General features: G+C 45.4%; 1 protein-coding gene across 1 annotated transcript in view; it reads right to left on the bottom strand.

Annotated features, from left to right (window-relative positions):
* LOC147633633 (uncharacterized) overlaps positions 1-26,953 on the bottom strand; it is a 114,974-nt gene that overhangs the window by 70,240 nt on the left and 17,781 nt on the right. The window contains exons 3-5 of the mRNA XM_086805751.1: positions 20,335-20,429; positions 19,832-20,132; positions 19,574-19,726 (exon numbers count right to left, since the gene is read on the bottom strand). Coding sequence (XP_086661877.1) covers positions 19,574-19,726; positions 19,832-20,132; positions 20,335-20,429 — 549 coding nt within the window. The remainder of the gene's footprint in view (positions 1-19,573; positions 19,727-19,831; positions 20,133-20,334; positions 20,430-26,953) is intronic.

The raw sequence follows: 26,953 nt of genomic DNA, 5'->3' as shown, positions 1-26,953 counted from the left end.
TGAATACAAAGATGTCACCAAGCGACTTCTAGATGAAAACAAAGCCTGTCTATAACAAGGGAGTGGAGGTGCTACCCCCCTCTTGAGCATCAGGCAATGCTCCAAGCCTATGCTCTGCTGAACCTGAATGAGCCGTCGCAAGAGTCGGCTCCAACTCAAAAGAATCAAGATAAAGCTGCAATACCTTAGGTGAATCTGCTAAGTCACCCTCCTCCATCCACTCGCATCCACCGGTGAACAGTTCTTGAACTTCACAAGATAGCGACGGAAAACTTTACCTTCTACCTTTCTTTCCTTGTGTGCCAGTATCTGGTCTGGAATAAGAACCTCATCAAGTTCCTCTGCTTCCAACTGAGCCTCATCTGATACATCCACAGGCATCCAAAACTTGCTTGCACTCCACCCAAGTGGTAAGCACAAGTCCCTAATGAAGCATAGTAGATCACCACTGCTAAACATAGAAAGAAGCTGCCTTCCGAACCCATGAAGCCTCCGTGAAGATACCACTAGTGACAAAATGTCGAAAGTCACAGCCTTCAACCCATCTCTTGCACCATAACACTTCAACTACTTCTTGTTCCTGGCTGACTACTTCCTAGCCTTGGTGTCTTTTCTCCTGAGCTTCATCTTTAGCTTTTGCTCTTCACCTCAAATAGGCAAAGACACAGAATCCTGCACTGTCTCCTGTACTTCCTTTTCACTGTCCACATGTTGAAGCTTTTGATGTGACAACCACGGGCTCGCCTCCTTAAAAAACTGATGCCTGTCCACACTGTGCGTCCCATGCCCATGCCCATGCCCACCTGCTTGTTGTCCAGAGGGAAAAACACAGGGTCATAACATAAACTCTCAGCGATGCCATGATCAATGGCATGTATGGCAAGTGTAAAGATGCATAATCCCACAATGAATAATATACATGTGACATGTCAAAACCATGAGAGCAAGCCAACACTAGCCAAGTGTAGAAGGCACTCCCAGTAAACATCACATGTGAGAAAGTGACAATGTCAACACTATAGAAACAATCCTGCTGGGAAAACAGCATAACAGGCATCTCGAGTAGACATCACATAAGAGAAAGCGTCTAGCATAGACAAGCATAAGGGTCAACAAGCATAAGTGACCATGAGGCATCACCAACTGCATGTGGGCAAGTAAAATCCCCCCCTGAAATGCATCTGCCAGACAATGCATACCGAGTACAGACTAAAGAGCATAGTCATCAATTGGCCTGATCTGCACCTGTGAAAGAAGATGCCAGCTTCTTCTTCTTTTCACTCTCAATACGCTTCCTGCATTCCTCTATGGTGTGCCCTGTTTTCGTGCAATAGTTACAGCGCTTTTTCTTTTCAGGCTTGTCCTCTCTCTTGGGAGGATCCAATGGGCTAGGTTTAGGCCCAGATCTATTCCCACGAAAGGGAGCAGCCATTGCTGACTCAACAGACATCATGTTGTTCCTGTTGGACGAGATTGCTCTTCACTGAGCAAGAGAGTCACAAGGTTGTCAAAAGTGACCGCATTAGGTGCATTGCCAACCAACAACAGCAAAGTGGTGCCAAATGTCTGATAAGAGTAGGGCAAATTACGCAAAACTGTCTGAACAAGATAGCCATCTGTCAAGACTTCATCAATGTTAATGAGCTGCTCTCGTAGGTCTTTCACATGCATAAGGTACTGATCGATAGAGTCACCTTCAAGCATGCGGTCAGTCTCAAGCTTGCCCCGAAGATAAGCTACACGAGCCTCATTGCGACCTAAATACAACACCGCCAAGGTATCCCAAGCACCCTTTGCAGTGGTGCATGGATGAATGTGCGGAATGATATGCTTGCGGCACGAGAGAGCAATCAGTGCATGGGCATGAGCATCCCTAGCATCCCAAGTACACTGCTGCTGAGTAGGAGGAAGACGTTCCCAATGAATTGACGGGCAATCCAAGTGGAGTCAATTGTTCCAACAATTTGGGGGAATGATTGAATACGTCCCCGACAAAAATAACCCTGTTGTTGATGCTCTTAGCCGAAACGGGACTATTCAGACATTGTAGAAGTCCACTGTGCTAGAAATTCAAGGCAAAGACTTGGACAACATGAAGACACAGTATCCGGATTCGGAAGAGTTCGGGACTCAATATCAATTTGTTGGGTTTTATGCTGTGTATGCACCCAGGGGAGTGCTAGTGATCATCAGTAGGTTACTGGGGCACTTTTTACTTCAATTAGTGGAGGTTTTTTCCCCAGTTTTAGCTTAGTTTCACTTGGCAATATTTATGGCCGGACCATGTGAACACACTATTAGGTCACATCCTTTTATGTGGCTATTGTACTTCACTTTATCAACAATCAATACATGAGTAGTCGTGTTCCTCTCTCTGACTCTCACGCCTCTTGCTAAAGTGCCTTCTAAACCCTAACCCTAACAGCTCAAACCCCTTCATTTGGTATCAGAGCCAGGTTGGCCTGCCCTGCCCGTACTGTTCCACGCCATCAGCTGCCTTCGACTGCAACAGCCCGTACAATCACTCAAGCGCAGACAGCCGTACAGTCCTGCGCAGCCAGCTGTCGTACACTGCTCCTGACAGTCAGTCTCGTACAGTACCCGCCCGTACTGGTTCGCCTGACACTGTCCGTACATTCGCCGTCAGCTACACGCCCAGTACCTGCAGCTCCGTACAGTACCTGCAGGCGACCTGTTCTGTTTCCGTACTCTGCAGCGGCTCCGTGCACAGTGGATCGTACCTGCTCCGTACAGCAGACAAGTATCTGCTGCGTTTACCTGCAGCAAACCAACACCTGTCTGTCTATACAGGCGACACTGTTCCGTACAGTTATTCTCTACAGCAAGCTGCAGTCGACCTGTTTCTGTACTGCTGTTCCGTACAGCCTGAAGTCGTCCAGTACAGTGCTACTGTTCCGTACCTGCAAAAACACATTTTGGTAAGCCTTACGTGTTTTGAAATTTGGACATTTTCTCTGTGAAAGTTTTTCGACAGATACAGGGAGGTTTTCTTGCAAAGAAATCTCTACAGGTCTTTTGCAAGGCTTTGAGTGCAGTAATTTTGGGCATTTTTTGGGCATTTTGGCACTGTGTGAGCCATTCTTATTGCTCTGCTCAGTCAATGGTGCATTGTGTTGCACATTCAGAGGACTGAGAGTGCTAGCATATTTGGGTCAACTGTATTCAGTGGAGTACAGTTGCTTTCAGCGTTGCTTTTGGTTTTTTTTGATACACAGGTACAACATTGTGCATTGGCATAATGGCAAATCAACAGCAGAGTGATGTGTTCACGTACTTGTCTAAGGAAGACAAGTTGGATGGCATGAACTACTCCTTCTGGAGTTTTATGCTGAGAAATGTGCTCGTGGCAAAAGGTCTTTGGGATTTTGTTAGTGGTGATGAACCACATCCAGGTCCATTGGCTCCAAAGACTCCTCCCCAAGGGGGTGCTCGTGGAAGAGGACAACAGGCACAGGCACCAGGTCAGCCACTGCCTGTTCAAAGAACAAATGCTCAAAAGACATGGGATGCCAGAGATGCACAAGCCTTATCGCTTATTGCATTGTCACTACAGAGGTCTATTATACCTCATATTCGTTCAACTGGCTCTTCACGAAATGCAAGGGTGACTTTGGAGCAAATGTATGCTGCTCGTAATGAGGCACGGATCTCATTTTTGAAAAGAGAGCTGGAAAATCAGAAAATGCATGAAGGAGATGATATGTCTAGCCACTTGAACAAGCTGCAGGATTTGAGAGAGCAACTCATCAATGTGGATGAGATTATTCCTGAGACACAGCTTGTATCCACCATCTTGAACTCTTTGCCAAGATCCTACTTGGCTTTTCATACCTCTTTGAATCTTAGCATGAGGAATGCTGTTGAGCCCCTTAAGTATCAAGAACTTGTTGCTCTCTTGTTACAGGAAGAGCAAATCAGGAAGAACATGAACATGAACACAAGTGCTAAACAAGCATTTACGACAGGTCAAAAAGGGAAAGGCAAAGTTCAGCCAAAGAGTTCAAATCAGAATGCAAGTGATGGTGGTTCATCTCAGGATACCAAGAAAGGTGATGGACAATCCAAGAAGAAGGACAAATGCCATTACTGTAAGAAGCTAGGTCACTACATCACAGAGTGTAGGAAGAGGATTGCCAAAGAGAAGGCAAAGGAATCTGGGATGTCTGTAAATGATGCCTCTAAAGCTCCTCCGGGGACTGCTTCTTTTGTTGAAGACAGGGATTACTGTTTCTACACATGCAGTTATGATGCCTCTTGGTCTTCACAGGCACTCAGTGTGACTGAGCATGCATGTACATGGTATTTTGATAGTGGTGCTTCAAAGCATATCACATCTCGCAGGGATTTGTTTTGTAATCTATGCCCTGCCCCTGTTGGCAAGACTGTTCAGTGTGCCAATAATGCTTCATATCCAGTTCGTGGCAATCGGGAGATTCAGCTCACAGCCATTGATGGTTCTATTCTTCGCCTTACAGATACCTTATATAAGAAGAATCTGTTGTCCATCTCTTCTTTAGCACAGTGTGGTATGCAAGTCAACTTTGATGATGACAAATGCATGGTCAGAGAGAAAGCTAATGCTTTGACCTTGATGCTTACTGGTACATTATGTCATGGACTTTATCAGTTGGATGCATTTCAGCCAGTGGATCAGTCTGCTTATAATGCATTCACTCTTACTCCCTCTATGGTTGATTTGGAGTTATGGCATGCTCGCATGGGGCATGTAAATTTTGGTAGTCTTAAGCTTATGCAGCGACATAACATGTTGACAGACCTACCTCTTATGGAGAAGCCTCCACATCACATATGTGAAGGATGTATTTTGGGAAAAATGCATCGGTTTTCCTTTCCACGTGATCAGGCTCTACGAGCAACTGCAAAGTTGCAGCTTATACACAGTGATCTTTGTGGTCCCATGCAGACGAAGTCATTAGGAGGTTGCTTCTATTTTGCTACATTTATTGATGACTTCTCTCGTATATGCTGGGTCTATCCGTTGACACACAAATCACAGGTATATGATGCATTTTTGGCCTTTGTAGCACTTGCTGAAACAGAGTCAGGATGCAAGGTTAAGACCCTCCGTTCTGACCGAGGGGGGGAATATCTGTCACACATGTTGAATTCCTTTCTTGAGAGTAGAGGTATCAAGCATCAGTATACTACTCCTTATACTCCACAGCAGAATGGGGTTGCAGAAAGGAAGAATCGGTCACTCATGGAGATGGCCAGATGTATGTTAAAGGCAAAGAAGCTACCACATATCTTTTGGGTGGAAGCTGTTATGTGTGCTTGTCATATCTTGAATCGATGTCCCACAAAGCCATTGGTTTCCATTACTCCTTTTGAGACTTGGCATGGCCGCAAGCCTTCGGTATCACACTTTCGTACTTTTGGATGTCTTGCATATGCACACATACCCAAAGAGTTGAGGAGGAAGTTGGATGATAAAGCCACAAAATGTATTTTTGTTGGGTATAGTCGTGAGAGCAAGGGCTACCGGTTATATGACCCACTATCGTGGAAGATATTCACTAGTCGGGATGTGATTTTTGATGAAAAATCAGAAATATCCATGGCTGGTTATGATGTAAATCAGGCTGAAAATCATGTGTTTGAAGGTCTACGACCTATGGAGTTTCATTCCACAGTTGGTGATCCAACCCACGAGGGTACAGGACAGCCAGCAAATCATGAAGGTGGTGCAGAAATTCAGCAGGCTATTGAGCCAGAAGTTGAGCCAAATATGGGGCAGCAGGCTCCACAGGTCAGACACATACCTAGATGGTATTTGAGGACATTACAGGACAGCCATCTAGAGGGTCCTCTTGCTGGCCGTACTCATAGGGAGACACGAACCAATGAGCATGCACACATCATGGATTTAAATCTGGTTATGGCAGCCAGTTTACAGGATGATGATGAGCCTGATTCATTTGTGGATGCACGAGACAATGTGCATTGGAACAAAGCCATGCAGGATGAACTTGATTCTATTAAAAAGAATCAAACATGGGATTTGGTTGATCTGCCCAAAGGCAAGAAAACCATTGGTACTAAGTGGGTCTACAAGTTGAAAAGACATGCAAATGGATCCATTGACAGATACAAAGCCCATCTAGTTGCAAAGGGCTATGCACAGAAGAAGGGCATTGATTATGAGGAGACATTTGCTCCTACATCCCGTATGTCGACACTTAGGAGTGTCATTGCATTGGCTGCACATCGTGGTTGGGTTGTTCATCAGTTGGACATCAAGACTGCTTTCCTACATGGGGACCTCGAGGAGGAAGTTTATGTACATCAGCCCATACGTTTTGCAGAACATGGTCATGAAGGGAAAGTATGCAGGCTGAAAAAGGCCTTGTATGGTTTGAAACAAGCTCCACGAGCTTGGTATGCAAAGATAGATGCTTTCCTTCTCACTCAAGGTTTTGTGAACAGTCCATCAGAAGCCACTTTGTATGTAAAGAAAGAAGAGAAAGATCTGCTGGTCATCAGTCTTTATGTAGATGATCGTTTGCTCATGGGATCAAATGATGACAAAATTGCAACTTTTAAAGAGATACTGCAACAGACTTTTGACATGTCTAATTTGGGGCCCGTACACTACTATTTGGGCATGCAGTTTGTGCAGGATAACAGAGGCATTGGGTTGTTGCAATCTCGATATGTTGCTAAACTTCTGGAGAAGTTTAAATTTCAGGATTGCAAGCCTATCAGCACTCCTATGGGGCTTGGGATGAAACTGTCACTACAGGATGACAGTATTTTATTTGATGCCACTACATATGCTCAAGCTGTTGGGTGCCTTATTTACTTGTGTACTACACGGCCAGATATTCAGTATGCTGTATCTCAGTTGAGCAGATTCATGCACAGCCCGTGATTGTCACATTGGCAAGCTGTTAAGCGTGTATTTCGGTATTTGCAGGGTACCTTGTCTCTTGGATTGCTTTATCCTGAGGGGGGTGACATGCAGCTATATGCTTACAGCGATTCAGATTGGGCTGGTGATTTTGATACCAAACATTCCACTAGTGGAAATTGTTTCTTTCTTGGCTCTTTATTTCTTAGCTAAGCAAGAAACAGACCACAGTGGCCACTTCATCTTGTGAGGCAGAGTAAAGAGCAGCTTACACTACTACCGTTGAGTGTGTTTGGCTGCGTCTTCTTATGAAACATATGGATATTTCAGTGGAGGAGCCTACACCTATCTATACTGATAGTCAGAGTGCCATTGCTGTTGCCAGGAATCCTGTGTTTCATGCTCGCATGAAACACATTGAGATTCACTATCACTTTGTTCGGGAGAGACTCCAGGCAGGTGATATCAGTCTGATTTATTGCCCTACACATCAGAATGTGGCAGACATCTTCAGCAAGGCATTACCACGTCCGAAATTCGAAGCATTTCGCACTGCTTTGAATTTGTTTCCTTTTGGTGGATGATGTACAGTGATCACATATCACTCCAGGGGGGTTTGTTGGGTTTTATGTTGTGTATGCACCCAGGGGAGTGCTAGTGATCATCAGTAGGTTACTGGGGCACTTTTTACTTCAGTTAGTGGAGGTTTTTTCCCCCAGTTTTAGCTTAGTTTCTTATAAAGGTTTATAAGTGATTTGGTCCACCTGGCACTATTTATGGCCGGACCATGTGAACACACTACTAGGTCACATCCTTTTATGTGGCTATTGTACTTCATTTTATCAACAATCGATACATGAGTAGTCGTGTTCGTCTCTCTGACTCTCACGCCTCTTGCTGAAGTGCCTTCTAAACCCTAACCCTAACAGCTCAAACCCCTTCACAATTGGACCGCAACTCAGAACCAGGCCATTACAGTATATAGGATGGTTGGTTGTTTTTCAAGAACCGTCTCTGTACTAAAAGAAAAGTGCTAAGTCCTTCTCCACCATGCCCATGATTCTCTTGTCAGGGATCATAGGGGTATGAACAATACCTTGGAGAAGTTAGAGAGATCATTCTATTGGCTTAAGCTACGACGGGATGTCTACCAACACATCCAATCATGTTAGATATATCAATCCAATCATGTCAGATATGTCAAAAGGTGAAAGTTCATCATACAAGACAGGCAGGGTTACTGCAGCCTTTGCCTATTCGTGATAAGGGACCCCTACACGACATTAGTATGGACTTTGTAGGCCCTCTTCCCGCCTCAGCTGGGTCTAGAAACACGTAGTGTATGACAATTGTTGACAGATTCAGTAAGTTTTGCATGCTCATTCCATGCAAGCAGACAGCCACAACAGCGACATAGCTCGCCTGTTCATTCGGTTTTGGTACCCCATTGGCGGTTCGCCATGGACTATCACATTAGATAGAGACCCAAAATATACGTCTTTTTGGAGGGCTTGTTTGACTAATTTTGGGACTAAGTTGCAGTTGTCTAGCGCATTCCATCCTCAAACAAATGGCCAAACAGAAATATATAATCCATTGACCTTTAATGTTCTCAAATCATACTACCATGACCAGGAGTCGAAATGGGCACAATATCTTCCTGTGGTTCAGGGAATCCTAAACGATACTCACTCATCAAGTATTGGCCGGACGCCGTATGACGCAGCATGTTGGCCAACCAACAACATAGAGACATATATAAGTAGTGGCTCAGTCATCATTCATTTATTCAGGTATTCAGCAAATATAAGTATTCTGCAAATATAAGCAACAGTTAGACATCCTCCTCCTCTACCGGCAAACAGTAAAGGTACTCTTCAACATTCAGCCAGCATATGTGCAGTCCTACAGCTATCTAAACTTGCATCAGTGGCCCGAAGAGTCTTCAGAAGAGCCTTGGATTGGTGGATACTCGGCCAACGTACGGTCTTCCTCATCCTTGCATTGGGCATTCGTATCGGTTGTTCACTCAAGCATTGTCCAGCATTCTCCAAAGAATAATATAAGCAAATACTCCTTGGGGGGGGGGAGAGAGAGAGGGGGGGGGGGGGGGGGGGGCTTCAATGGGTATTTGGGACCCAAGACTGTGTCGTCTTCTTCATTCTCATTCTCTTCTCTCTCTCTACTCTCTGAATTGGATGTTAAAGATTCTCCCAACATCAAGGTATAAAGAAGGACATGTTCTGCATTATCACGACAATACTCTACCTAAGAGGAGATGATATTGGCACTCAAGGGACAGGACCCTTGGCTTCTTCCAAAGTTTAAGCGCAGCCCTGCGAGCCTTAGCTTCTCGCGGTCGGATAGGAGGAGCACCGGCCCCAACCACTCTAGACTTGATAGGTTTTATGTTGATGAGTCGACTTGCGGCCGTACAGGCAAGATCAGTATCTTGGCAGGCACTACTTTTTAAGATCACGCTCCGGTTATCCTGTTCTTCGAGGACCCCTGCAGGCAGGACAAGCATGCAAGCTCTAGGATTCCTGATAGCTTCATTCAAGACCCTGACATCTACAACAAGATAGAGTAGATATGGGCAGGACTAGATTTTATTTCAAGCTCTGTTGCGTGCAAATTGGATGTGGGCCTGAGAGAGATCAGTAGCTTCTTATAGAAGGCAGCCCAAAGCAAATTGGAGGGATTTCAAGAGCAAGAGAGGAGTCTTAGGAGTCGTCTGGACTCTAGCTTCTTTACAATGGCTTCAGGAGAGTTCCCCAGATAGCCCATGGATTGAAAGTCAGCTTACTCCCGCCCGCACGGAGATTAGATCCATAGAGGAGTGGAGGGTAGAGTACACGTACGATGTCAGAGCTTCCTTTTGGACCTAGGCCGGCGACAGACTCACAAGGGATTTCTTTGAGATAGCCGGCCCCCACAGAAGAAGAGACGGCATTCGTAGCTTGTGTCCCCACGATGGAGCTATTGTTTCTGATCCCCCCCCCATGTGCGAGCCATCGACACGGATTTTTTCCGATCTCTTCTCACTGGTGTCCCATTATCCCCACAGGTGGTGGACACGCATGAGAGGGTCTAGCAGCACACGAGAGAGGTGGTCCCCCCCGCTCATCGTTCCTTCCTATTGACTCCATTCACTACTGAGAAGCTGGCGAAGGCAGTGACAGCACTTTCCCAAGTGCAAATGCCGGGGGACGGATGGGCTTCCAGTCTCTTTCTTTCTTCGTCCCTAGGACCTCATGGAAGGCGGCCTCCAAGCTGCCTTCAATGAGATTATGATCACAGGTGCCATGCCAAAGAGGCTTTCCGAGGGTTTGATACACTTGATTCCTAAGGAGGGTGGTGACAGATTGGATATCCGGCAATGGAGACCCATCACTCTTCTAGAGTCCCCTTCACATTAGTGAATTGCTTTCTTAAATAGGTCGGAATACTTCAAGGCGATGGTTAAGAAGATTGGGGAGTATGGCTCATCCTATATGCCCCGAGAGCTTGCCCACTACATTGCTCGAGAAGGAGAAGCGCATTGTAGGCCAAGCAGCCGACAACACAAAGCGGCAATGGGAGAGGAATGGAGTCTCCCTCATTGTGCATGGATGGAGCGACGCCCGCAAGAGGAGTATTCATGGCGCGGTTGCATATTCCCACGGAGAGATGTACTTCATCTCATCTCATGATGCATCCGGCACCGGGAAGTGTGCGGATGTGCTTCCAGCAAAGTGGGCTACCACCATGGAGATCATTGGCCCTGAGCATGTAGTAGGCTTTGTTGCGGATGGGGAGCCTTCGAATAGGACGGCGAGAGCTATTCTCCAAGGTATGTATGGACATGTCACGGTGTCCTTTGTATGGCTCATTGCCTAAACAACCTCCTCAAGGACATAGGGGCATTGCCACGATTCAGCCATCTCATTGAGGCCAACACCATGGTCTCCTTTGTCCTCAACCACCACCGACTTTGGCATGAGTTCAACAAGAGGTCCCCTCTCTCTCTCTCCTCAAATATTCCGACACCTGGTTTGCGTACAACCTCCTCATGTTGGGCCGGTTGAAGGATTGTAGCAGTGCTTTGAGGGGGCTTTTCCTTTTTAGCGACAAGTTTCTTGACATGCAAGAGTTCCGTACAAACAACGGTCGAGAGTGTAAGTTACGGGCGGATGACGCCTCTTGGTGGGAGAGTGTGAAGACCACGGATGCTATAGTGAGGCCCATAGTCCACCTATTGAGGATTGTAGACGCTATGCAACCATGCATAGGCAAGGTCTACGAGGCCATGGATCGCATGATAGAGAAGTTGAAAGACTTTGTGCCTGACGAAGACAAATACGAGGAGATCCATGCCTTGTGTCTAGGAAGGTGGAATTCCTACTACTCTCTATTGCAAGCAGCAACTAATGTGGTGGACCCAAAATTCCAAGGCAACAAGCAAGAGAGCGATGCAGAGGTGAGCGTTGGGTGGAGGATCATCTTGGACCATCTTGTGTCTCATGCATCGGTTAGGCGCACGATTAGGGACCAGCTGTCACAAATCCCTATATTCTAGGGACATGCGGATGCGTGTCAGGCCTAGAAACATGCGGATGCATGTATGTATTATACCTGGGCATGTGTATGGATCATATGAGTGGATGCATATGAGTCCAAGGACATGGCAGGACATTTGTGGACTTTCGGGCGGTGCCCGTGTGGATTCCGGCCATGCACACATGGTGTGTTATGATGGCAGGCGGAATATTTTCAAGTACAAGAATGATGATAGGTGGTTCTCCAAGTTTACATGTGCACAATGCATAAATGATGCATGCCATAACTTTATTTTACTTTGTGTGACATTGTCTTGCTGCCTGGACAATGCTTGTTATTTTGGCTTGTGAAGTCTGAGGGACCGGGGACGCCCGGGCACCTTGTGGACACGTGTGTGCACTCCTGCTTGGGCCTAAAACTGTGGGCTTATGGGTTTTGCAGGTGGTAAGTGCATCCACACTCAATTTACAGCTTATTTCATTTACTACTAAAGTTTATTGGTTTGCAGGTCCACACTCATTAATAAGTGGCCGGACAACTTATAATGCGTTCGCATTTGGTTGGACCTAAACTTATACAAACAGGACAAATGGAGCACTATGGGCTGGACACCTACCTGGACACCTTATGGGGACACTTGTCAGCCATTATGTGTACCCACCAAGCCCCATAGGTGGCACTGGAGAAAGGCGCCTCCTTCAAGAGGCCATTTGGGCTGTTTTATTCATAACTCAACACATTGGAGAGCTGATTGAAGCTTTGGGAGTTGCTACAGGGCTGGTTGCTTGCTTCCCGGACTCACACAAGCTTGGATAATGATCCCCACACTCTTCTAAAGGGCTGGTTGGTAAATTTCAGACCTGTATTTTCTGGTTATTGCGAGTTTTGGGCTGGTTACAGGTGTCCAAAGTCAACTTGGACAATACAGGACAGCTCTAGGGACCTCCACAGGGCGGTAGGACCCTTTACAGGTGGATTTCTCGCGATGGAAAGCTGCTGTTTTGGACTGGTTATTGCATAAAACAGGCCGGACAGCAATGGAATATGTGAGCATGGATGTGTCTCAAGGGTTCCTGGTGTAACAGGTGTTTAGGGCAAGCATTGGGAACACTTGCTCGCGGAGAACACAGGTTTCTGGATCAGTTTCTCGCGTGGAAACAGGACCAAAAGATCCATTTACATCCTGTGCAGGGCGGAGTACCTGTGAGGATTGTGATACTCTTGTGCAGGGCGGATGTACCTGTGAAGAGGCTTATGCAGGGCGGATGTACCTGTGTGTAGGGCGGATGTACCTACAGATTCTCTTGTTTGAGATGTATTCATACATGATGTATTTGGTAGAATCAGGTGCAGGCTGGTGGTGAATCCCCAGGCACCCGTAAACTTGTACTTGCAGACTCTTTTGGTAATATAACCTAAAGGGGGGGGGTCAGCCTATCATCGGCCCCTTTATGCGGTGTACTGTCATTTTCAGCTTTGTGGTTGTAATGCTCAAGTGTTAAGTGCTCAGAATCTTGTTCACATTTATACGATTCCAATACACGCGTCCGCCTCCCGTTACACCAGCTTTCCATGTACAGGTCATTTCATGGCTCCTATGGTTTTCATGATGCACAGATCGACCGCTCCAAAGTTGGTGCCGCTCTATGATGGAAGAACTTTGGTTCGATCAGCAACTGGCCATTCATATACTTAGCCAGGCCATCAACTCCTCTTGCTTGGAGCAAATGATCGTGACCAAGAAGGCAGATCCCTTCATCGAGTGAGAGAGTCAACAAGAAGAGCAACAAGAGGATGAGGTGCAGCAACAGCATGCCAATGAGGATGAGAGTGAGGATGAGCTTGATGTTCCTTTGGCACAAGCTACCCACGACCATGAGGCGAGCACTTCACATGGATGATAATTCATGGATCATGATTCATGGGCCTTGCTACTTAGCTCTAGGCTTTAGCACTTTTGAGTCTTTCCAAAGCCTTTTAAGTTTTTTGTCCTTCCATGTATTGTGCCTCCTTAAGGCTTAGTCCTGACTCTTGAGTCATGACTCATTTTGTATCTACTTAATTATTAATACAATCAACCGTCAACACCTTCACTCTTTGATCGGCGTATTTTGTTAATGACTCAAAAGCTTACCATTTTAGTGTAAATTTGTGCTCATTTTGATGTACTTCCAAAGTAGAATAAGTGTAGAGTAGAAAAACTTTTAAAAAAAGTATTTTTTAAGTGTCGTTCCCTCCCCCGTTACCGTCCCTCAAAAAGAGTTATCAAAAGCTTAATGCAATATTGGGAGACCTTAATATTGCATTAAGGTCTCACAACAAGGTGACTGTAAGAAAATGCACTAAGCGGAACTTAAGACAAAGTACTTGAAGGCAAGAGATATGGAGAATAACGCTGAATTACTGTTGCAAACCAAAGTTACAAACTAATGGTGTCTACCCACTTGTGTGCTCCGGCAAGGAGCTTTGATGGAGATCCCGATAGACTCTAGACAGAGGATGTGATGCACATACAACGGTGCACTAGTGAAGACAGATTTCAATATACAAGATAAGATATGCAAGGTAGGAGCCACCAAGACTATATATAGCCCAATGGTGGCAATGTACTAGGCAATCAACAAGAAGTCGCCAGTATTTCTCTTGAATACTTCCGGTGAGAAATGAAGATGTAATCCCGGCTCCTGGCAGACCCTTAATCCCGAAATAAAAATACATAAGCCCAAGGTCTGTCATTTCAAATTGTGAACTCAACATCTCCTTAGTTTGTTGGATCTCTTCTCCTCATGGTTCCCTGTGAAAATGAGGTTATCCATATAAAGGACTATGATCATGAACTTGCTGTGCTTAGAGAAATGTACAAATTTGCAGTTGACGGGCATTACAAAAACCAATACACAAAATATGTGTCGATCTGTTGGTACCAAGCTTAAGGGGTCTCTTCAATGCGTACAATGTCTTTTAGAGTCTACACACCTTGCATTCTAATCTGGGCATCACAGATCCTAGGGGTTGTTCAACATAGAGCTCCTCCTTGAGATGGCCATTCAGAAAGGCGGACTTCACATCCATCTGTATTACTGGCCACTTCCCATGAGCAACCAAAGCTCGTACTGTGCGAATGGTCAATCTTGCTATGGGAAAAATGTCTCCTATGCTCGAGTTGTGCTAAGCCCTTCGCCACTAGCCGTGCCTTGTACTTCTTCAATGTACCATCCGATCTGTACTTGGCCTTTAAAACCCACTTGGTTCCAATGACCTTTTGTCTCTTTGGATGATCCATGAGATACCAAGTGTGGTTTCTCATCATGATGGAATCATATTCATTTTGCATGCCTCGCATAGTCACAAGGGACGAGGGACGGTAACGGGGCACGGGAACAAGAACGGGACAGGGGACAGCCATAAGTAGGGAACGGGAACAGGAATGGGGGAGGCAACAACACTTAAAAAATACTTTTTTTTTAAGTTTTTCTACTCTACACTTATTCTACTTTGGAAGTACATCAAAATGAGCACAAATTTACACTATAATGGTAAGCTTTTAAGTCATATTAACAAAATACACCGATCAAAGAGCGAAGGCGTTGACGGTTGATTGTATTAATAATTAAAAAGATACAAAATGAGTCATGACTCAAGAGTCAGGACTAAGCCTTAAGGAGACACAATACAAGGAAGGACAAAAAACTTAAAAAGGCTAAAGCATGAAAAGACTCAAACCTGCTAAAGCCTAGAGCTAAGTAGTAATGCACTGAGCTTGGTCGTGATAATGCACAACAAGGCCTTCTTTATACCTTTATGTGGGGAGAATCTTTAGCATCCAATTCAGAGAGTAGAGAGAGAGAAAAGAATGAGAATGAAGAAGATGACACAGTCTTGGGTCCCAAATACCCACTAAAGCGCTCCCCCCCCCACTTTCCCCCCAGGAGTATTTGCTTATATTATTCTTTGGAGAATGTTGTACAATGCTTGAGTAAACAACCGATATGAATGCCCAATGCAAGGACGAGGAAGACCGTGCGTCGACCGTGTATCCACCAATCCAAGGCTCTTCTGAAGACTCTTCGGGCCACTGATGCAAGTCCAGATAGCTGTAGGACTGCACATATGCTGGCTGAATGTTGAAGAGGACCTTTACTGTCTGCCGGGAGAGGAGGAGGATGTCTAACTGCTGCTTGTATTTGCAAAATACTTGTATTTGCTGAATACCTGAATAAATGATGATGATTGAACCACTGCTTATATATGTCTCTATGTTGCTGGTCGGCCAACATGCTACGTCATACGGCGTCCGGCCAATAATTGATGAGTGAGTATCGTTTAGGATTGCCTAAACCAAAGGAAGATATTGTGCCCATTTCGACTCCAACAAGGACTTCTCCCAACAAGGCGAAGTGCCCCGTTATTGTCCCTCAAAAAGAGTTATCAAAAGCTTAATGCAATATTTTCTTACAGTCACCTTGTTAGAAGACCTTAATGCAATATTCTCCCGTCCTCTTGTTGCGCTAAGCTTTTGAGTTATCCTCACTTTAATGCACGGACAATAGGGAAACAGCTATGGACACATGACTTCCAGGGAGATGCCATTATCTTGTGAGAACTTGAGTTGCTTGAGATGGACCTCCAGAGGGCCAACCAAGATATGGACAATGCAACATCATATGGTAGACACTTCTTGGAGACGGGGACTACGCATGCATTGGTTATACCTAACGGGGTGTCCAGGTAGCCACATTCAAACAGCCTTACATCTATCCCGTAGAGTAGAGGTACTAGCATGGTGGATTACCTATGGGGCCTTTTGCTCTCATACCACCACATCCTAGACTTCACCATCCCTCCCCCCCCCCATACTAGCCGATCACACATAACTTTCTTGGACGATCCCATGCCCCACTTTACCACCCTTACTCGCATGCCTTGCCACCACCTTCACCTGCATCCATTTCCATCACGATCTTGACCACATCTATGAGGACCACCTCTCCTGCCACATTTCAGCCCTAGACTTATCCTTCCTTATCTCCACCATTACGTCCCAACTCTCTTCCATCATCCATGACTCTGTACACCAACTTCCCCTATACACCACATGCTCCTCAACAAGTTTGCAAGTGGGCTCGCAACCCCAAAATGGGTAGTATGATGAAGAGTGTGAGTTTGCCAATGGGTTCTCAACCCCAAAATGGGTACTATGACCAAGAGTGTAAACCACCACGCTTCGCCTCTTACACAAGAGGAAACATGGGTGATTTTAGCACGTGAGATGCAACGCATCTTCCATAGAATCACTCATCGAAATAAGCGTGTATTTGTCACCATACGAGAACAACAGTTATGCAAGCTCTTTTTTAGTGAGGATAACTCAAAAGCTTAGCACATTCTTGAGGAGAAAAGAACCCCGATACCTATTGGAGCACAAGCCTTATCCAAGTACAAAAGGATAAAGGTGTGTGTATGGATATCCTCTAAAAAGGGCTACATATGTGTGTATGTGTGTGTGTGTGTGTGTGTGTGTGTGAACCCACTCTTCACTAAAGTATCTAGATATTATACCTGTAATGACCTAAGCAATGATGCCACACAAGAGAGACTATAAGCCTATAAAAGCATTGTACTTAATTGTAAGTAATACAAGTTCACATCATTGAGTCGTGCAATTTATCTCTCTTTGAAGCATTATCTTTCTCTCTAACTCTCTCTCTCTCTCTTCCTTATTTCTGTTCATCAATGCCATAGCCATGTTTATCTTCAAGCCTCCATAACTCTCCTATCATTTAACTAATATGGTATCAAAGCCATTCATTCAAGTGTAACCTATGAGCCACTAAGAACTAGCGAAGTTGTGTCTTTGAAGCCATGAAATCATGGACAAAAAGGTTCAACCTCTGAGCTAAGAAAAAGTGGACAAGTTGGCGCCAAGAAGGGGTGTTGAGAAAAGTGGTGCCAAAGTGTAGAACTAGGAGGTCCTCCACCACCTTAAGGTTTTGGGGTCTGGATGGCTAGACCAAGTTGTGGAAACCTCCAATTAAGTGCGCATTGGCGTGAAAACAACTAAGATGGCGAACCTCAAGGGACTCGGGGCCCCCACCCAATTTCCAAAGGTCCTCAAGAGGAAGTGTCTTCGTCTAGGGAGGATGACGTAGTCTGTCATAAAGGGCCAGCCACTCCATCACCACACTGAAGAACCTACCTAATCTTACCTTGGAAGGGGTCATAGCCTCCTCCAATGAAGAAGAAAAGAAGATTAAGAACAAAGTGGAGAGGGACAACTCCTTCACAACGAAGAACTTCAAAGGCATAAAGTGTTTCCTTTGTGGTAGGAACAATCATGCAAAGGACTACTATTCAAAGAAGCCGTGTAAACATTGTGGGAAAAACAACCACAATGAGAAGAATTGCTTTCACAAGAAAACAGAGCCCAATGTCACACAGGAAGAAGAAGAAACTTGCAAAGAAGATGCAAACATTGCAGATTATGAAGACTCATGGGCCTTTTAAAGGCCTACTACACAGAAGGTGGCTTGACTACCTACTCTACTTCAAGGATAGAACAAGACACAACTACTATATCATAGGCATAGATTTATCCAAATGAAGTGTGTACTAGGATAACGCGTAAGGGGGACTTTTGGAGAACAAACCTTATCAAGTACAAAAGGATAAAGGTGTGTACTAGGATAACGCGTAAGGGGGACTTTTGGAGAACAAACCTTATCAAGTACGAAAGGATAAAGGTGTGTGAAAAGCCTCTAAAAAGGGCTGCATATGTATGTGTGTGTGAACCCACTCTTAGAGTGGTTCACTAAAATATCTAGACATTATACCTGTAATGACCTACGCAATGATGTCATACAAGAGAGGCTCTAAGCCTATGAAAGCATTGTACTTGATTTAAGTAATACGAGTTCACATCATTGAGTCGTGCAATTTCTCTCTTTGAAGCATTATCTTTCTCTCTCTAACACTCTCTCTCTTCCTTACTTCTCTGTTCATCAATGCAATAGCCATGTTTATCTTCAAGCCTCCATATCTCTCCTATTGTTTAACTAATAACACCTACCTCAAACCCTAGCCTCTCCGAAGCTTATGCACAACAGTCATATGATGTGCCAATCCAATCTATACCACACAAATGTCAGGCTTTTATGGCCAAACAGATAGCCTTGAAAGGAACGAAGGCCTACATAGGAGATGACCCCACCTCTTTCAAATTGTAAAGCAAAGGAAGGTTGGCATGATACAGGTTCACACGGCACACAAAGAAGGGAAATGGGATGTATGTCGTGATGGTCGGGTCATCATAACTGAGGCACCCCGCATGACGGGGTGGGGTCTATGAGACCAAGGATATGCTTCACCTGTCCACATGGAATTGCAGCGGACTTTATGCTCGAACCCACGTGGCTTTGCAAAGACTTGGAGAGGAAGAGATCATTTTTTAAATAGAGCCTCATCAAAGTCCCCGAAAGGGGGCTACCTCAGGTATCGGGATATGTATGGGAGTTGGCATATTGAGGGTACCAATTTGAGGGGGTGAGGTGGATATTCTCTTGTTGGGTGACTTCAATACACGCATAGATGGGATGCAGGTTGAGATGTATGATTTTCGAGCAAACTTTGTTATGTTCTTGATTGGGGAAAGATGGAACTGCAGTGGACTTCGTGAGGTAGATAAGTGACGCACCAATTAGAGGGGGTGGGGGGGATATTCTCATGTTGGGTGACTTCAATACATGCACAGATGGGATGCAGGTTGAGATGTATGATTTTCATGCAGACTTTGTTATGTTCTTGATCGGCGAAAGATGGGACTGCGGTGGATGTAGGACATGTTACTATGTATGGGAGTATGCATGAGCTGATCATATATAACGGGATGTCCCATTGGCCTACATCTGATAGCCTTACATGCTTTTGTATCGTGGCATCTCCAGTACAGTCGATTATTTGATGGGCTCTCCTACTTTCCTGTCACATATCCGAGATTTCACTATTCCACTGTTACCTACCTGATGCCAACCGCAGCGTTAGCTGGCGTAATGTGGGGTTACGGGAGCCTGAAGATTATTGCAGCATTCTAATTACATGGGCTGCGCACTGGAGGCAGCAATATGTACATGACAAGTGCGGACTCACCTCACAATCTAAACCAGGCTTAGAGACGGTAAACCGCTTCTTCAAGTACTCAATCAAGTCCCTGCCAGTGCAACCTAGACACAGAACACTCTGAATTCCACCATCTTCAGACAGATAATCTATCCAAGAAACAGCATTTAACTTCTGTTGAATCTGCGAAAAAGCAAGAAACTACAAATAAACCTCTTATAGGTTGCAAAAAGAATAGCCGCACCATGAAAACTGAACAAAAGTAAAGGACACAACGGAATAACTTACTTCTGGACCCATGATGTGATTTCGACTCAAAAGCTCAATTGTTGACTCTTGAACATTAAGAAGACCTCTTGTAGCCTTGTGGCCATGTGATGCTTTGAACTTTGATCTTTTCAACCGACACAAGGCTTCTTCCTTTCCACTCAAACCAGAACAGTTGTCTGCCCCAAGTTTGATTGCAAAGTACAGGTAGATTGTACAGAGGAACATCAATAAGGCTAGCATGAGTAAGAGGAATCGATGGCGCCTTATCAAGGCCATCCAGGAAAGATCTGTTTCCTCACGTGAGAAAGTCGATGACCTCCTGAAAAGTGATTCAGAGGGTGAAACTGGATTTTGGTTTCTCCTGTGCGCTGGAGACATGCCAGCATGGTTTTCATGGCCCATCGTAGCCAGCTTAATTTGTATGTGTCAAACTGAGAGATATCTCTGCTCTTTTGGTGCTACGTTCAACTGTTATAAAGAACTTAATTCAGATTTTTCAGTAAGAGGCTCGTGAACTTTACAAGGTGGCATCCCATGAGCTGGCCGTATTTCTCCCATTCACATGCACAGTGCTCTTTTCACCACTCCAAACCAATGAAATTACTTGGATATTGCACTGTCCAAAAAAAAAAACTAAGTCTCACATAACCAAACCAATACAATACAGCCTCCCAAAAAACAGTGACATAAGGTCAAGTCTCACTGGCAGCTTAACTTCACAAGGCACTCCATGTTCACAAGCAAGACTACAATGTTCACATACATTCTAGGCTTAGCAGATCAAAATGTAATTGGCCCTCTAAGGCTGTAAGAAATACTAACAGAGAAGACTACACGAAACCTCCCTACAATAATCATCCACACTGAGAGCATTGTCTCAATCTGAGGGACTTCAAACTCAATGCATTCATGATAACAATTTTTGTGGCGGAATTATGGAGAGAGGAATTTGTATTCAGTCTTTCATTTTAGAGAGATTGTCACCTGCGAATTTGGTATCAAAGTGTGAGGATGAGTACCCAAGAACTCTTTATACAGAAGAGAGAAGATCAATATGAGGATAAGTACCCAAGAAAGATGCAGAAGAGAGGAAGTTGTAATAGTCTTTCATTTTAGAGAGATTCTCACCCGACAAATTTGGTATCAAAGGAGACCAATATGAGAATAAGTACCATAGAGGAGAAGGGGAAAGCATGTGATCAATTCTCCCTAGTGGAAGAGAGCATAATGTTTCTTCGGGGACCGACCCAACGGTAAGGGTCTCAGTTGGTGGCTGAAGCTAGAAAATTCCTAACATTGGATTGGCATGCATTCAGCCTTCCCATGCTATTTGAGTGGATGCATCTCACCTTTCCATTAAAGAAGAAAGCATCAATCTTTCTTCAAAAATTCAATGGGGCCCGGCCCAACCAGTGGGGGTCTCAGTTGGTAGCTGAAGCTAGACAACTGCTAACGTTGGATTGATTTTTTCATGGTTGGTTTCACTAAACAAGCACCGAGTTCCGTGCTTTCCAGCTTGCATTAGTCATGAGCCACAGCCAGTCCTTTGTCAATGGAAGAGTTCGATCCCTCATGGAAGCTTTCATTCCGGTACAAATTAGATAGACTGAAGGGGGTGGGGCTGAAGCTGCCTTGTTCTATAGCCTATGTACCACGGCTGAATTTTACAGTTGCCTCGTGTTGGGTTGTGTTATGGCATTTGTATATGGATAATCCGGCATCTCCTGTGGGGAGAGTGAGCCCCTCAAAGCTTGTCCATGATATTTTCTCCATGGGTAATAAAATAAGGGGGGGGGGGTTGCCATTCCGGCCTCTCTTTTACAATTTTGTGGATTAAGTGGCATATGTTTACGGTTGTGGTCAATTCCAGTGTTACACTGCATAATGGTCAAGTGTTTTGCAAAGCTGTCACATGCACTCTGCACTCAGTGCATGGTCACAAGATGGCTCATCATCAGAAGTGCAACATTTGTACAGTTTTAGAACCCAATAGGATGATATTTGTCGTACGCCGTGACCCCATTGTACATCCTCAATCCAGGATAAGTCAGGCACGAGCTACGTACAGTTTTAGAACCCAATAGGATGATATTTGTCGTACGCCGTGACCCCATTGTACATCCTCAATCCAGGATAAGTCAGGCACGAGCTACGTAGGTCATTCCTCAGCCTTAGTGGGTCAGTCAGTCAGTCAAGTCCCTTAACCCACTTGGAGAGAATCATTCATGCATGTAGAGTCAGTAGAAGCCTTAGGGTTTGCATCAGAAAGCACTCTGCATCCTGCATAATATGCATACATATGCCTGTGCATCATTTAGAACATCCCCAAAGCCTTAGGGAATTTACTGGGATTTATCTGGTATTTTTCCCATATTTATTAGTATTTATTTATCATTATTTGCATTATTGGGCATTTATAAATATTAACTTTATTAAATGATCAACCTCCAGTTAGTATAAATAGGCTTGCCTAGAGCCTCTTTTCCTCATTCAGTCTTCATTGTGCTAAGAGCTCTCCTCTCTCTTGCTTTCAGCCCAAGACTAATCCAGCCCTAGTGCCCATAAGCTCTCTCCTCCAGCCCCTTGAGATCCATAGCTTCAGCCAGCCCTAGGTGCCTGCCTTCAGCCTCTTTCAACCCTGAATTCAGCATCAGTTCAGGCCCACAGTTCAGCATAGATTAACGCCAGCAATCAGCATTCATCTCTGCGTTTTTGCACCGCCGTACAGCAGGTCTTCAGCGTTTCTGTTCCAGCCGTACAGCAGCCCTGCAGTCCTCTGTTTGCTCATGCGTTTCAGCCCTCAGCCCTCTCTACAGTTCAGCGTTTCTGTCCACAGCAGAATCCAGCCCTGAAGGTTCGGTCTACAGCAGTTTCCAGCCCTGAAACAGTTGTTTGCATCAGTGTCCAGCCTTCTGTGCATCATCCACACATTCAGCAGTCATCTGGTGAAGGTAGTACAGCAGTCATATGTGTTTTCAGCATTCTAACAGTGTGTACAACAGTCCACCTTCTTCTTCTTTGAGCCTCATGTGTGCAGCCCTTCCTCATACCCTTGGGAAGAGTGCATAGGCTCAAGATCAAGTCATTGAGGTGTTTCTACAGCAGTGTACAGATCAGCCGCTCTCCGATCCTCCGAGATCTTGTGTTTGGCTTATCTACAGTCCAAAGTCATTCTCTCTAAAGTAATAAAGCAAATACTATCTCGTTATCGGGATAGGGGGCCCTTCAGTGGGTAATTCGGGACCCAATCTGGTGTACAGTTCTCATATCTCTCTCTCATCTCTTTAAAGTTTGAAGTAATGAAATGGATTGCTAAACTCACGAAACTCAGGATACAGAAGACGGTGTGAGCATATTGTGTGACAGGATCAACCAATACAAAGACTTCCGCTGCATATCACATTGGTATCAGATTCAAATTGTCCACACACACCGTATCCTAGCGTGGGGGCATCCTTGGATGGTTAGATTGCGTTCTGGCACGACCACCGACTTCAGCATCGTGTCTACAGGAGAGAGTACTCATCAGCCGGAAGACGTCTCCCCCGAAGGAGACCTCGTTCTTCCGCCTACAGCAGACACCATAGCTCTTCTTAGAGCTCAGAACCAGCTACTCATGGAGCGTCTCCAACTCTTGGAGGCAGCAGCAGCACGTCCTTCTACACCTCCAGCAGCACCCGACTACATCTCCCTCTTCTTTCAGATGGAACAACAAAGGAGAGAGGACGAGGCCCGAAGGAGAAGAGAAAAAGAAGAAAGACGGGACTATGAGGAAGCCCAACGCAGGATCGACGAAGACCGGCGTCAGGCTGAACTCGCCGCTCGGGAACACCAACGTGAGCTTGATCGAGAACGTATGTTACTCGAACACCAACGGGAAAAGGAGGCCACACTTGAGGTATCAGCAGCTCTCCTCAGTCTCCCCAGTCATAGGTGTCACCAGCCAGCATCCCGCAGCAGCATCAACCACCATCATTCGCAGTCAACCGAATTTCAGCAAGTATGATGGTAAGTGTGATCATTCTTCAGTTAATCAATTTATTCATCAGTTTAATGCTCATTTTCCATTAGCTAAGATCACAGACCCACAAGACAAAGTCCACTTAGCGGCTCCCCATCTCACTGGAGAGGCAGTCACTTGGTGGCAGCATTGGTCTAGTATTCATACTGACCAGGCCACAGGTGTCACAGCCTTTGACTGGGACATCTTTGTCCATGACCTGAAGACCAGATTTCTCTCGCCCCAGTACATGACCGGTCTGAAAGACGAGTTCTATGGACTCAGATAGAACGGTTCCCCAGTGCTTCACTTTTCCGGTAAGGTTATTACTTTAGCACAGCAGTTAGGGCTATCTGAGCAGGCCAAGATGGAGCAATTCATTCGTGGATTGGACTCCAACATTCGGTTCACAGTTCGTAACTTTGAACCAAGTACATATGACCGGGCTTTGACTCTCGCTCAGAATGAAGAAATGAAGCTCAACGGGGGCAAGCCCAACCAGGCATCTCAGTCCAGTACCAAACCGCAGCAGCAGCAATCAGCTGCACAGACAGGGAAAGGTAACGCATCTTCTAAAGATGCTAAGAAGGACAGCAGTAATAGCTCCAGTTCAGGGAGTAAGAAGGATAAAGAACCTAAGAAAACCCCTGATGAAAAGGCTAAAGCAGGCATTACTGGAGGTTATCTTCCTCCAGAGGAGCAAAGGAAGTACCAGTCAGAAAATAGATGTTTTTTCTGTCATATTATAGGGCATGGTAAGAAGGATTGCCACAAATGGCAAGCGGCACAAGCTGCCAAAGCCCCTTCTGCCACAGTTGCCACAGCCTCCCCAGCTCCTCCGGCCCCGCCTACTACCTCAAATGCAGTTCAACTTTTACCTTCCATGCATCCTATGCCATCCGTGGTATTTGATGCTAAGCAGGAGGGTGAGAGCGATGCTGCTCAGAAAAGCCTTATCCGAGCTTATGGCTCTGCCCAGGGCCGACAGTTTGTAGTCCTTTTCGATATGGGCAGTTCTGAAGACGCCATCTCTCCCCAGTTGGCTAATAAATTGAACTGCACTTTAGTCCCATATCATCTGGATGTGGACGGGTTTACACCTGGTCTTCGCACCCACATTTCCCAGAAGGCACAGCAGTTTGCCTTTGAAGTTCAGAAGGCCTCATTTCAACGAGATTTCATGGTCTCCCCTCTGTTAGGGTGTGACATGATCTTAGGAATTCAGTGGTTCCGTCAGTATGAGCCTATTCCCAATTGGGGGCAAGACACTTTTACTATTTGTAAAGGTTTTCCTGAGCCTGTCATGATTCGGGGGGATAGAAGCATTCTTGGCATCCCATTGATTTCACATCTCCAGGCCCGACGAGCTATCCGCAAGGGAGCAGAAGGAGCACTCCTTTATGTTCGTGCTCAAACAGCCCCTCCCTCATTAGTAGCATCCATTACATCTTCAGTCCCTCAGTTAGCAGACCTCCTATCCAGACACCAAGACATTATGCTTAGGGACGATCTCCCACCCAGTCTCCCACCCTCTCGCCTTGAGGACCATCACATTGATTTGGTCCCTGGATCAGACCCTCCTAGCAGGTTTCCCTATCGTCTTTCCAAGACTTTAGAGGGCGAGTTGGAAAAGCAGTTATCTGAGCTTCTCCGAGCCGGATTCATTCGGCCTTCTTCCTCCCCATTTGCTGCACCTATCCTATTTGTCCAAAAGAAGGACAAGTCTGCACGCCTTTGTGTAGACTACAGGGCATTAAACAAACTCACTATCAAGAATAAGTTTCCTATGCCCAGGATAGAGTACATTTTGGAGCGTTTAGACGGGGCTAAGTTTTTCACTAAGATCGACCTCAAGAGTGGTTACCATCAGGTCCGCATTTTTGAAGCTGACATTCCAAAAACAGCTTTCAGGACAGAGCGTGGTCACTACGAGTTCGTAGTCATGCCTTTTGGGCTTACAAATGCACCCGCAACGTTCAATAAGATGATGTCTAGGATTTTCGCAGTCCACATTGGGAAGTGTGTTTTCATATTCCTTGATGACATACTAGTCTTCTCAGCCACTGCGGAGCAGCATGAGAAAGATGTGGAGAAAGTCTTGCAACTTTTGCGAGATAATCAACTCTACATAAACGCCAAAAAGTCTATCTTTGGTGTTAAGGAAGTTCAGTATTTGGGCTATATCATCGGTTCCGATGGGATTAGACTGGACCCATCAAAGGTTCAGGAGATCTTAGATTGGGATATTCCTAAGACCGCCCAAGAAATCCGTTCATTCGTAGGTCTTTGTCAGGCCTATAGCACACATGTCCATCAGTTTTCCAACCTTGCAGCACCTCTTACCGACTTGCTCAAGGGGGTGAAGACTCGCAAGCAGAAAGTCTCAGTTCCAGGTAAGGCACTTGATGCATTCCGTGCACTCCAGAAAGCTGCCTCCGAAGCACCTGTATTAAAGTTAGCATCATGGGACGAACCTTTCGAGGTCATCACCGATGCCAACAATGTAGCCATAGGTGCAGTCCTCCAGCAGGACAATAGACCCGTGGCTTATTACAGCAGAAAGTTGGATGTCGCCGAAAAGAATTATTCGGTATATGACAAAGAGCTTTTGGGTGTGATCACAGCGCTCAAACATTGGAAGCCTTTTCTCTATGGACAGGCTTTCACAGTGAAAACAGACCACCAAGCACTTAAGTGGCTTCAGACTATGCCAAGTGCCCAGTGGAATGATCGACAAGCCAGGTGGAGTCAAATCTTCCAACAGTTTGGAGGTATGATTGAATACATCCCTGGTAAACATAACCCAGTAGCAGATGCTCTCAGTCGAAAGTCCAGCATCCAGGCAGTCCAAGAAGCTACCATTCTCGAAATCACGGGGAAGGACTTGGATAGTATGAAAGACCAATATGTCGACTCCCCTGAGTTTGGTACTCAGTATAGTTTGGCCCTCACTTCTGAGCCTGGCCACTATTCAGTACAGAACGGTTGGTTGTTCTACAAGAACCATCTCTGTGTTACTCGAGAAAAGCGTTCCGCTCTTCTCCACGATGCCCATGACTCCTTAGTTGGAGGACATAGGGGTATCAACAGTACCCTCGAGAAATTAGAACGGTCCTTTTATTGGCCAAAGATGAGGCGTG

This window comes from Cibotium barometz, chromosome 12, assembly GCF_041138505.1.
Source record: "Cibotium barometz isolate CiBa-2024 chromosome 12, ASM4113850v1, whole genome shotgun sequence".
In the NCBI taxonomy this organism is placed as follows: Eukaryota; Viridiplantae; Streptophyta; class Polypodiopsida; order Cyatheales; family Cibotiaceae; genus Cibotium; species Cibotium barometz.
The sequence above is the reverse complement of the archived record's forward strand: the minus strand, read 5'-3'. Positions and strand labels throughout refer to the sequence as shown.